At 40.3% G+C, this 13,000-nt stretch overlaps 1 protein-coding gene across 2 annotated transcripts; it reads right to left on the reverse strand.

Moving 5' to 3' along the window:
* Window positions 1-968: 968 nt before the first annotated feature.
* samhd1 (SAM domain and HD domain 1) lies at window positions 969-12,342 on the reverse strand. 2 transcript variants are annotated; one of them, XM_015968047.3, is made up of 17 exons: window positions 11,481-12,342; window positions 11,225-11,397; window positions 11,053-11,119; window positions 10,859-10,925; window positions 10,242-10,402; window positions 9,937-10,052; window positions 9,633-9,703; window positions 8,965-9,114; window positions 5,632-5,732; window positions 5,426-5,534; window positions 4,067-4,158; window positions 3,844-3,959; window positions 2,709-2,848; window positions 2,229-2,324; window positions 2,007-2,111; window positions 1,761-1,898; window positions 969-1,659 (listed from the first exon to the last, which is right to left on the reverse strand). In XM_015968047.3, the coding sequence occupies exons 2-17, from the start codon at window positions 11,394-11,396 to the stop codon at window positions 1,507-1,509; spliced, it is 1,854 nt and encodes a 617-aa protein (XP_015823533.3). In that variant the 5' UTR covers window position 11,397; window positions 11,481-12,342; the 3' UTR covers window positions 969-1,506. The 2 variants fall into 2 exon arrangements, with proteins under 2 accessions (XP_015823533.3, XP_015823534.3); XM_015968048.3 differs by having other exon boundaries at window positions 11,225-12,342.
* Window positions 12,343-13,000: the final 658 nt, after the last annotated feature.

Below are 13,000 nucleotides of genomic sequence, written 5' to 3' on the forward strand. Positions count from 1 at the left end.
CCCACATTTGTGTTATAGCTGCAGAGTAAACATTTATTCTTTTACAGAAGAACACAAATGTGGCTGATGCAGGAAAAAGAACCTTTACAGATTTTTATTAACACAAACGACGAGTCCTGATTTGGTTCTGAGAAAGTTTTTTTTAGCTACAAACGTCTCCACCATGCAGCCTCATTAATTAAAGTTGCCGAGTTATCAAGATTTTGGGCCTTCATGCCAAATTACCACTATCTATCAGGTGGCAGGCCCCTTTTCAAAATTTCTTCAGGGATTTTCTAATTGTTCGCTTGTTCTTTGTTTTTTTTCCTACTTAAGCTGTTTTCGTTCATCGTTGAGGATGAGGAGGTTGAGAGATTTTAATTTTGACCCTCTGTGAATCCAGACCCCAGGTTCAACCCACCTCACCTGGCTTCTCTCAGTGTTGAGGAGCAAAGGTTCCACTTCAAGCTCCTCTTGGATGTCTGAGCTAATTTGTATGGTGGTTCATGCAGGAGGCTGTTTCATAAAAGTGATTCTTTTGGAGAGAGGATATTTCTGAAAGACCCGCACAAAGAAACTTATAAAACTGTGTTTGCATGAACCACACTGAATCGTGTTTTAGGGTGGCGGAAATCCACTTTAGTATAGGCATGCCTGCACTAGCCATTAGCTTATCAATCCATCACCATACCTAACTCATAACTAGGGATAATTTTAATTATGCCAATTTATTGGAGTTTGTACTTGTCCTTGGGAGGCAAAACATGAAAGCAATTAATGAAAATAATTTTCTAAATCTAAACTGAAAACTTGGAACTAAAGTGTAGAAGACAATAAGTTCCCATCAAACCTGATTTTATTATTTAGCATTTTTAATCAACATAACTGCTAAAGTAAACCCACCTGAGACCTCATGATGCAAATGATTATTGAAAAGTAGATGTGAAATCCTTAATTACCTCTGATGTGTCACCAAATTAAACACAGAATAAAGTCCCAGAGTTTATTTTGGTAGAACCACACCAAACCTTTAAATAAATCACACACATCAGATTTTTTTAAACATAGGTTTGATGAACTCAAAATATATTTTGGTTTAACAAAAGCCATTTAAAATGGTTTGTAAAAGAAAACCTAAAGATAAACACAGCAACAAGCAAAAATAAATACCAAACACATTATCCAAAACAGCAAAGAAGAATAAACAGATACCAAAAAGGTAAAAATGTTTTTAAAGTAACAAATACTTCTCAGGTAAATACTGAAAAACTGCCGTGGCTTAAGATAATAAATGGTTGAAATTCTGTACTTTTAAATAAAACCTGATTAATAAAATGAAACAAAAACATGAATGACATCACTGAGAACCTTTGTTTTCTAAAACAGACCTTTTACAGAAGTACACCCCTGCATCCTCCGTTTGTAACCGGTATAAAAATATTTGCCGTTCACCAACACACATCTCATAGAAACATGATCTTCAATGTTGTATTTTCTGGTTGTTAACAGTGTTTTTATTTGAGTTTTTCACTTAAACAGCTGAGTTTTGGCTTTCTTGACCCCGTTAACCTGAGCAGCTTTTAGTTCTTTGGAGCAGGAGTCGTCGCTGCTCTCTCCGTCGTTGTTGTTGCGCCAGCTGGCTTTCAGAGGGGTCAGCTCAGGTGCGATCACATCTCCATCCTACGTGGAAGCACACATAGATAAATGGTGATGGTGGGACAAAACTGCAGGGATATATAATCAATGGAAATGAAAGCTACACTGGGTTACAGCAGCGATACCTGAGGCTTGGTGAAGTTCCTGTCCATGCACCATTGAACAAAGTACTTCTTGGCAGCCTCCAGACTCTCTTTATCCGTCTTCTTGCAGTAGACTCTGATCTGTTGCTCAACAAACTGCTCTGGAAGCAGCTTAGACACCTAAAAGCAACAACAGCTTAAATATAGAGGCAATGACCAGCATAAGAATGTGTAAGAAACTGATCAGCAGATGAACAATAAAAATAACTGACAGGTTTAGATTCTGACCTGGTTTTTGTAAATCTGAATGGCTTTTGTTGGGTCAGATTTGCAATAGAAGCGCATGTTGTTGATGGGGTTCTTCTCCTTCATCCCATAGTCCATAACTATTACCTACAAGAGAAATGAATATCAAACCCGAAATTGCAGTTGAAACAAAAATCACATCCTCGTTTGAATGTTTTACAAATACTTTGCTGAAGATGAAGTTGTACTAAATACCGTACTCACACTGACAATAAAGTCCTCTGGTTGTAGATTAGGATCGTGGCTACTGCTCTGAGGGACGGATCGAGCCAAATCTGCCTCCCAGCTGTGAATCGTCTCCTGGTGAAGAGAAAGGACCCAGAGTCAACATTAGACAATTACAGCACCAAACAGGAAAAACAAACAAACACAAAGTGATGCATCTGTAACTACAGAAATTTACTGATTCAATCAACACCTTATAAATAATTTTATAACCTTAACTACCCAACAACATTTAGAAACTGCAAACATTCTGAGATACTACAGGTAAATAATCATTACACATAAAAGTCAAACAAAACTCAGAGACAGAACCACCACTTTCAAGTTTAACTCAACAATGCTACATATGTTAATCAATTAACCCTTCTTCCTTACCACACATAGATCACTTCCCAAACTGAACCCACCCGGTCAAATAAACCAAATGTGTTGAATTGTTATGAGAAGACAAACACAAACCTGGGTGACGATTAAGGGCTCGTTTGGCTGAGTTTGGCCCAGATACTTGTAGAGGTTCCTGCACAAGATATCTCGCAGGATCTTCCTCGCCTCCGTGAGCTCCGGATTGGAAGAGTTCAATATCTGTTCAAATATATTATCTAAAAGGCAAACAGGGAAAATCACAAAGACATCAGTGATCAAAGTAAAACAAAGTTTCAAATAAATACCTGCCACAAGTGCACTACTTCACTGGAGAATTAATGGGATACTAAGCAGTTCTGCTTGCTTTTGGTACCCCCCTAGTGCCCATTCTTAACTCATTCACTGCCAATGACGACTAAAGTCGTCATTTGCATTTTTTTTTACTGTGTAGGCATCGGAATGAGCCCCTGCACTGTGAGAACAAACGTCTCAGCTCTAAAGTCAATCTTCATCCGCATACGTCACACGTCACGTGATCAGGAAGCAGAACATCCATGTGTTAGGAGATCGTTTTGGGCCGCTGCTGTAAAAAAAGGCGCGAACCGGAAAAGCTTCTGCCAATCACAATTCAACAACGAATTATGAAAGAACGGATAACGCTCGAAATGCGTGGATTCTTCCTAATGTAAGAGGTGAGTTTCCTCTTTGTTTTGGTTGTTTTGGCGTTGACATCATCCTAGGGTGCAACGTTCTGAGACTCTTAAAAAAAAAAAGTAAAAATGGCGAGAAACTGGCAGCGAAGGGCTTGACGGATCAGGAAACGGCTGGCAGCAAATGAGTTAATTAACTGTGTTCAAAGCAAAAGTGAAACTCATCTCCTAGCTGTGCGTTTGTCTTTTTAACACCTTAATCTAACAGCTGAAATGTTTCCTCAGCCTTCATTAGTGTCTACAGGAGCGATTCATCACTAAATCCAACACATCAGCTGTGTTCATGATCTAAAACATGCAGGAAATGTGCTGGAAGCAGAATGCAGTGCCAGGTATGTCAGCTGAATTTTAGGTGGCAGCCTGGCACTCTGAAGTTGCAAGTGTGGTATTCTGGCCACAGAGGGCAGTGGGGTCTGGGTGGCTTTTCATTAACCCTGTAAAGGGTCATTTTAGCACATACTGGCTCCTATTTCTAGTGCAGCTTTAAAGATACGTTCTTCTAATATGATGCATTTACTGACCAGTCAGCTTGGTGTAGGCCACCATGTCTTCTACAGCTGTGGAGATGGTAAACATCTTCCCATTCGAACCTTCAATCTGAATGTGTGGATCTGCTTTTAAAAAGGCCTCCGTGACCCTGCAGAAACAGGTTTAACACATCAGTGCTTCTGTAAACAGCTCTGCATAAAACACACAACAGTAAATCCTGAACTACAGGGACCTGCAGGATGATGGGGAACTTACATGACCTCTATGATGTTGCCCACTTTGTGCTGGTAGGCTCTTCTGTGCAGACAGTTTCTGGTGTGAAACATGTCATACAGATTTCCCACTTCCTGTCACATGAAACAGATAAAATTTCTATGTAAAAATAAAAAAGTAGTGATAGCAGGGTTTCTTCTTTTAACCGAGTACTGATACTTAAATTTGAGTACTCACTAATACCATGTACTGATATTTTATATTTATTTATTCTTTATTTAACAAGTCCCACTGTTGAGATTCAAGGATGGTCGTGGAGAAGAAGCAGCAAAAATACAGTTAGAAAATGTCTCAGTTGCTCAGTTAAAATTGTATACTTCATAGAAAGCAGCTGCAACACAGGGGGTGTGTCTCGAGTGCAATCTGATTTAAGGAAATAAGCTCGGTTTATTTCCAGTTTTCCTGCAACCTGTTTCATGAAGAAGGAGCAGAGTGAACGAAAGTCCAAAAGATATGAGTAAATGTAGTTCCACTCCTAAAAACTTCAACCTGTTAAATGTTTACTTTCATTTGACACACTACAACATAAATAAACTTTAGGTCTACTTTACTGGTGAAAAGCCACCCTCTGATTGTATTTTACCAACATAAAACAACTCAGTTACATTGAAAAACCAAATCTTCTAACTAACAGCCTCGTCAGCAATGTGTCTCCTGACATTTTAGGTTTAACTTAGAAACTACTTCCTGAGAAAGATACTTTTTATTTAAAGAAAAGGCGATTCTCTCCTCCTCTGTTTAGGTCTGTGCTGCAGGGTGTTATCAGAGTTCGGCTTATGTTTAAAACGCGATGCTGCTCACCAAAACAAGAAATCAAATGTATCTTTTTGCTGAGGAAAATGACTGAAATAAGAACATATAGTAACTTTAATCTGATTACTAGTTTGAAAATAGTGACATTAAAACTGTTATCACACAACCTGGATGAGGATGAAAACAGACAGCGTTGGATTACTTGTTACTGAAATATGAACATAATTTACTGTCTTTTTGTCACCTTTGTTCACCTGGAAATGCCTCCACACCGCTGACATAGCTCCTCCTCTGCTACTCAGCTGCTTTAAGTCGCGCTGCCGTTAAATGGTTTGATGAGCAAGCTACTGTCTACAGCTTTTTCTCATTTTTAATTGGTTTTTATTTATTTTCTGGTGCATTACCTCCACTTATTGGATTAGTGCTTTTGTACACAGATTAATGCTGTTTGTTTAAGGGAAACAAAGCTCTTAGCATGCTGGTATTGGTGGCGTAGCATGGGAGCAGTTTTACGAGTACAGGTACATGCATTTGGTATCGGCACTGGTGCATCCACAGGAAAAAAAAAGAATAAGACTAAACCATCACCTTATCTCTAGTGCAGATCTGCTTCTGTCCCTTGTCCACACACACCCTGGCAAATTTAAGGAAGCGCCGATAGTCAAAGTTGTTCTGGATACCCAGCTGGTGGCAGTCCCTGAGATATGTCCAGGGGGAAAAGAGGAGTTATGAAATAAAATTTAAAAAACCCCACAAATTTTGAAATTAGAAAGAAATCTAAACGTGAGCCCAACCTGGCAAAATAGTCCCACTTGTCCACATCGATGCCGTTCCTTTTGTTGGCAACAACCTCATACAGGAAGGACTTGTCTTCAGGACGTCCTTTGTACGGCCACTAAACAGAAACACAGTTTACTATCTCGCCACATATGTTGAAGTAACAAACTGCCACTAGGCGGGTCTAAACTTGGAAGACATCAAACAATTTTGATGAAACCTCCTTTGATGTAGATTTTAAAATTCCAGGAGTCTCCTTCAAAATGGTGTTCATGCAAAAGTTAGTTACTAAGCATTAAGGCCATTGTCACTTTTCATATCAGTTAATTAAATAAAATCTATTTACAAGCATGAAAAATCAAACACGGGCCTTTAAAGAAGGCATCTACTGCTAAGATCAATCAATCAAAGCTTTATTTATAAAGCGCCTTCCACGACCCTGTCGGGAAGCCCAAGGCGCTGAACATGGTACATGAGAAATGTGAAACATGATGAATAAATTGAAAATAAAAGCAATTCAAATAGTGCAAAAAAGGTAAAACATTAAAGTAGAAGACAAATGGGTAAAACAAGGGATAAAGAGACCAATGAAAACAGGGAAATAAAATCAACATAAAAGAGGGCCAAATTCAAACACGTTCAGGGAACGCCAAGCGGAGGAGGTGGGTTTTTAGGCAACTCTTAAAGACTGGCAGAAATGGGGGAAGCCTAACTGAGGGTGGCAACTGGTTACAGAACGACGGTGCTAGGACTGAGAAAGCCTGGCCCCCGTGAGTACGACACCTAGAACGAGGGACAGCGAGCAGGCCTTGGTCAGAGGAGCGCAGAGCACGTGATGAAGAATGTCTGTTCAGGAGTGTGGCTAGATAGGGGGGAGCATCACCCTGGAAGAAATTATTGTAAACAAAGACAAGGAGTTTAAAGTGTGAACGATAACAGACCGGAAGCCAGTGCAGGGAGGCCAGAACCGGACATATGTGGTCCCGTTTCCTGGTCCCAGTCAGAAAACCTGGCTGCGCTGTTCTGCACAACCTGTAGGCGACACAGTGATGACTGACACAACCCTGCATATAGAGAGGTGCAGTAATCAAGCCTAGAAATTACAAAAGCATGGAGTACCCGCTCCAGTTGGGCTCTTGACAGCATAGGCTTGATTTTTGCAAGATGAAAGAAACCGGACCAGATCACAGAGTTGATGTGAGCATCAAATTTAAGTCCAGCATCAATTTTCACCCCCAGACTGGTGGCAACTGGTTTTGAGTAGGGAGAAAGAGGGCCAAGATCAACATAACGACCCACAGCCCTGCTATTGGCGTGAAAAACAATGAGCTCTGTCGTTCCCTTATTCAGATGCAGATAGTTGGCCATTAGCAAGACTTTACCTCATTAAGACAGGACACAAAGGACCGGATAGAGACCTTTCTCCTGACACAATGGAGAGTAAATCTGGCAATCGTCAGCATAGAGATGGAACGCTAGGCCATGTTTACGAAAGATTGACCCCAGAGGTAGCAGATAAATGGCAAACAAAAGAGGACCAAGGATTGATCCCTGCGGGACCCCCCAGCGGAACCCCTCCCAAGAAGAAAAAACATCACCCAGTTTAACACAGAATGTCCTGTTGTGGAGATACGATCTAAACCAATGCAGAGCAGACCCTTTGATCCCAACCCATCATTCCAAGCGATCGAGTAGAATCGCGTGGTCAACTGTGTCAAAAGCTGCCGTCAGATCTAACAACAGAAGCACCACAGATGTACCCTGATCTAGTGATAGATAGATATCATTTAAGACCCTCAGTAGAGCCGACTCTGTACTATGGCCAGACCTGAACCCTGATTGGAAAACCTCAAACAGATCAGAGCCAGCTAAATGTGAGACCAGCTGCTGGTAAACGACTTTCTCCAGCAGTTTAGATGTAAAAGGCAGGGTAGAGATAGGCCTATAATTTTCTATCACAGAGACATCAGCACCAGGTTTCTTCAGGGTCGGCCGAACAACTTATGCTTTCAAAGCAGCTGGGACCACACCTGTGCTGAGGCTCCCATTGATAATCTGACCAAGTGATGGGCCAAGACATGAAAAGGCAGCCTTCCAGAGACGAGGCGGCAGAACGTCAAGTGGAGAGCCAGATGGCTTCTGCCTTGCAACTAGCTTACTCAGCTCAGAATAAGAAACGGTATTGAGGGAGCTCAGGGTGGGTGGTGATGGAAGAACTGGAACAGGGTCAATAGAGTTACCAGAATTAGCTGCCCTAATGCCCGATACTTTATGAACAAAGAATTTGTGAAAATCTTCAGAGTATCCAGCAGCTGTAGGAGACATGAAGCTAGGCTCTTGATACACCAGAACAGAGTTCAGTGTTTTGTAGAGAATCTTGGGATTCTTACTGTGTTTCGATGATGTCTGCAAAATAGGCAGCATCCTGTTTTTAAAAACCTAGTTATGAGCATATCCGGGTTTTTGGCAGTGTTTACAAGGACCTACGGAACCGGGTTATTGTGAATATTCGGGTTTTAAAAGGGTTACCGGCTGCATGTAAACGCACTCAATGGGAGATCAGGAGTCAAAACACACACACACACATTTACACACACAGACCTCTCTAACCTCGCAGCCTGGTTTTATTAACACACAGATTGAGAGGTAATCCAGAACTGCTTTTGCTTAATACACAGGTCTGGAGGAATCGAAAATCTTTGTTCAATAGTTGTGAATAGTGATCAATGTTAGATGGATCTGGGTTAAAGGTCTCTAACCTTACAGACATGCAGTCCACAAACTTAGTGATAGTGATAGTGATCATTTATTACTTCTACAAAAAAAAAAAAAAGATCCAAAATGACTCAAAAATCCACGGGAAGCATTTATCTGCGAAATCTGTGACTTTGTGAATTGCTGCTTTTATGCTGTAAATTTAAGAACATGACAGGTAAGACGGATAAATCTGTGGGCAGTTGGCTAAAAATAACCAGAAAACATGATACGTTTTTTGTTAAACATTCTACTTTAAAGTCACATGTCAGATGTAGTAAAAACAGAAACATAAATCTACAACAATTACGGTTTTTCTTTTCCCAGATGGCTGTGTTATGACCATTGTTTTGTGATTATATTTTCTAAAGAGGAAGTCCAACTTTAACAAGCACCCTCTATGGACAGAGTCCAAATGTGACAGCTTTCACTTTCATTATGAACAAATTCTGAGACGTTTTACAGAAACAGCAAAGAAAGCAGCAGCATTTGGTACGAAAACACAAAACTGACGTACAGTTCAAAACATTATGAAAAAACTCGATTAAAATGACGCAAAGAAAGAAAAATATTGTAGAGATGGAGATGAGTGGTACCTGCTGTCCTGGATTTCTCTGTGGTCCAGCGATCTGCTCCTTGATAAAGTCCAGGTCCTCTGGCATCACCAGGCCATGCTCCTCCATCACTGGCTTCAGGTTGTTGACCTCCACCAGGTGGTCGAACATGGCCACAGAGGCAGTCTCATGCTGCAAAGACGTATATTATTAGAACAGGAATATAAGAACAATCACTCCACACACACCTGGCATCTTGCCATAAATGTCTCCAAGACAAATAACTTGTTGCCTTGTTTAGAAATGTAACATGTCTGAAGCAGAGAAAGCCTCTTATTTGTGGTGTGTGGGGCTGGAGCGCCTACAGTGTGGCTCAAGGTCCTTCAGACAAGACCTGCTATTGTCTGTGTGGTTCTCCGAGTTTCCAAACACCAGATATGAGATGGAAAATCCCAGAAGGAAAAAAAAAGTTATTATTCTTCTACTACTTCAGTGTTCAGCTTCAACACTGATATTCAAACAGTTAATAATCTGATGGCAACGTACTTCAAATTAGCCTGGAGAGGAAAACAACGCCTGTGAGTCACGTTTTTTTATTGTTCCAGATGTCAAGTAGTTTGGTCATGACTCATGTTCAAACTTCAGAAGCACCAAAATCTCCACAACATAGAACAGAACCAACCAGATTATAGGCTAGAAGAGTTTCTCACCTTCCAGTTCAGTTGTGGACGAGCTCTAGGCATGAACATGCCATCAAACATGTGAGAAAAGGGTCCATGTCCTGCAAAAAGAGGACAACCTTTAACTGTGATTACTGATGATTAACCACAGAAACGCCTAATGGACACAAGATGATGGAGTGAGACACTTACACTTCCTGTTTTCTATTACATAAAAGTCATTGAAAGTCTGTTGACTTTAAAAATAAAAAGGGGTTTGACTTCCAGATCGTAAAGATGTGAATAAAAACTCTAAAAGCTCAACTCGTCTCTGCGTGTGAAGAGCATCACTCACCCAGATCGTGGCAGAGTCCAGCGATCTGCACACACAGGATGTCCCGACGAGAGATGAGGAGTTCAGGCTGCCTCTCGTTCAGAGCTTGGACAAGTTGTCCAGCCAAGTACCCGACCCTGTATCAGCACACAGCAAGACAATCTGCCTCACACATGATATACAACCAAATCACACTGAGATTAACTTAGAACAGGACTTTCTGTGTCACCTGTGACCTTCTAGATAAATAATGTTAACATAGTTTTACAATAAATGTCACAGATGAGTTATAAACCATGCCAAAATGACAAATACATATGATGTACCCAATACTGTGTTCAAAGCGGTTGTGGGACGCTCCGGGAAACACGTAGTACGTCCCACCAAGCTGCTTGATGTATCGAAGCCTCTGAAACTGAAGGGTGTCGATGAATTTAATGAGGAGTGGATGTAAGTCCATGTGACCGTGGATGGGATCATTGAACACCTGGTGGCAAACAAACAGGTTTAGGAGGCAAAATAAAGGATAAGGGACATATTTGTGCCAATAAGTAAAAGTCATGATGACACAGAGTTCAATTATCCAGATAGAAACACTCACTCATAACTTTATTCAAACATATTTTATGTTTAATGTTGTTTTATACTTCCTTGGCAAAATGTGCAAGACATGACCCTGTATGAACGAGAAAACCCTATAGAGGTAAATACATGTTTGAGTTACAACTCTTTAAAAATGTTAAACCAGCTAAACAAACAAACAAATGCATTTAAATACAGTAAACTACTTTTGATTACACTAATTATGAATTCCCGCTCTCAGCAAGGCAGCATTCAGGTCACTGTCATGTTTTACAATCTATTTTGCATTTAGCTGTAAATAAAGTGCACATTCATCTCATCTTTGATGCCTTTAAAGTTTGTTTTGTGGGAAACTCTTTACCTTGTTAGTTTCTATCTGCCACAGCTTCCTGAGGCTGTGCAAGACCTGCAGGCGGTCACCCAAGGTCCTGAAATGAGGAAGATGATGTTGGGGGGTGGGGGTAAGAAAATAACCTGCTTATAATGAGCCGTAGAGAGCATATATCACATCCATGTTACAGTGCATTTGGGTACTTTATTAGATGGTAAACTCACTTTATGCCAATCTTCTCCAGGTCTTCATCCTTTAGGTACCTCAGGCCAACACCTGTGATGTTTTGGTCTTCACAACAAAACAACAGATAAAAATGTCACCCGGGCGCCGTGTGGTTTACTAACACGGTCCTTTTAATTTAAATGCTTCAACTTGTCAAATCAGAAAACAAACCTCTGAATGTTTTCTCCCATCGTCTCAGACCTTCGTTTCGCAGGTACCGACATGTTTCTTCCACTCCCCAAAGAAGGAAGTCTGAGTCCGGCTGCAGGACCGCAGACCTTCTCCTCTCCGGCGTTTTGAAGCCCTCGTCGGTCGAATCAATCGGTCGCTTCCGAGATGCCATGCTGGGATAAAACAGTTGACGGTTAATCGTTAAAAAGCGAATAAAAGCGGCGAACAAATTGAGCAGAAAACGTCTCTTGCGTACACAAGAAAAACAGCTGATCTGTCGGTTCAGAGCTGAAAGCGTCAGACCCGGGAAAACTGCGAGAGTGCCGAGTTTTGTGTTTCCCGGAACAGAAAAGCTATGAATAAAAAGGAGCGTTTCCGGTTTATCATTTCAAAGTAAATCTCCACAAACCCAATGTCAAGTAAAAGTTTGGCTATGCTAAAAATACTAACACAGTTTATTTTTTTTAAGTTGTCGTATAATTTACTTTAATATCTGTGACAGATCTGACAGTACCATTAATCAGGACACTGAAAGGCAACCTCTAGTTGAAAACATGAACGAACATTAAAATCTTTGTTTATATAAAATTTTATTTTTTTAATTAAATTCTTTTAAGATCCATTTTACCCCGAACTGTACAATCTACTAGATGCTTAAACATAGCAAAACTGCTTTGCATATAATGTGTTTGTTAAAATGGGAGGTGTCTATCTCAAAAATAAAACAGGCTAGGTTACACCTTGTGCTCTATTCAGAACATTACTGTCTAATTAATATTTGCTGGTTTCAGGCATGTTTAGCTTGAACAACTTGCTTAAACTTTAAACATCGATCAAATCTACTCAGAGTTTCTATCACAAACCCACTTTTTAATTTTCTCCATTTACTGATGGATAATTAAATTCTTTACTACAGAATTGTCCTTCACAACATCATGCTTATCAACCCTAGCCATGAAAGTGGGATTTTATATCTTATATATTTTTATTATTGATTTAATTTTGGCAATTTTTGCTAAACACTTCCGGTTTGGGGTGGTACAAAAAAAAACTGCTGTCAATGCACCTCGGAAATGTCGTGTTTAAATAGTTTCATTTTCACACTTTTAAACGCGTTCATAACGGCATTGGGGAAAAATGAACACACATTATGTTAGAGAAATGTAGTATTTTACACAATTCCCCACTGAAGTGTAAAGTAGTGTTCATGTTTACTGGGAAGGCTGTTTTCCATCTGGTGTTTCTTACCAGTGATGGGAAAGTCCCAGTTCGCTCTGCTGTCATCAGTAAATTAAACCAGTGGGACCAACATTTTAGGTATTATATTTCATTACAGTGAAACAGTTTTAAACGTACAGCACTGCCTACATGTCATCTTCATCTGTCGTGTCCTCTGTGATGGTATGACCAGGGTATTTTACTTTCTTGGTGACACGAATCACAGTCTGACAGATGAAAATTTGGAAACTTCATTTGCTTTTCCTCCTTGGCACAATAAATCATAACCACACTTTTAGCTGCATTATACACAATTTTGTGTTCTACTCCACAGTCAGAGCAAATGTACAATATCTGCTGTAGACCAGCTGTGCTCGAAATTAGAACCACTAAATCATCTGCATACATCAGATGATTTACAGGACCACCAGCTGCACAGCCAGTCCTGCTGGGCTTTAACCTCACTGATAAGTCATCCATGTACAGGTTCAAAAGAAGAGGAGATAGAATGCCTTCTTATCTGACTCCATTACTGACCTTAAATGGCTCTGAGATACT

This window comes from Nothobranchius furzeri, chromosome 15, assembly GCF_043380555.1.
Source record: "Nothobranchius furzeri strain GRZ-AD chromosome 15, NfurGRZ-RIMD1, whole genome shotgun sequence".
Classification (NCBI taxonomy): Eukaryota; Metazoa; Chordata; class Actinopteri; order Cyprinodontiformes; family Nothobranchiidae; genus Nothobranchius; species Nothobranchius furzeri.

Bases quoted from the DNA above. Each gene is read 5' to 3' on its own strand.
- samhd1 (XM_015968047.3), bottom strand. From the start codon at position 11,396: ATGGCATCTCGGAAGCGACCGATTGATTCGACCGACGAGGGCTTCAAA. The intron at 10,403-10,858 runs GTAAAGAGTTTC...GTTTGCCACCAG, and splicing joins GGCAGATAGAAACTAACAAG to GTGTTCAATGATCCCATCCA. The intron at 3,960-4,066 runs GTAAGTTCCCCA...CTGTTTCTGCAG, and splicing joins GGCAACATCATAGAGGTCAT to GGTCACGGAGGCCTTTTTAA.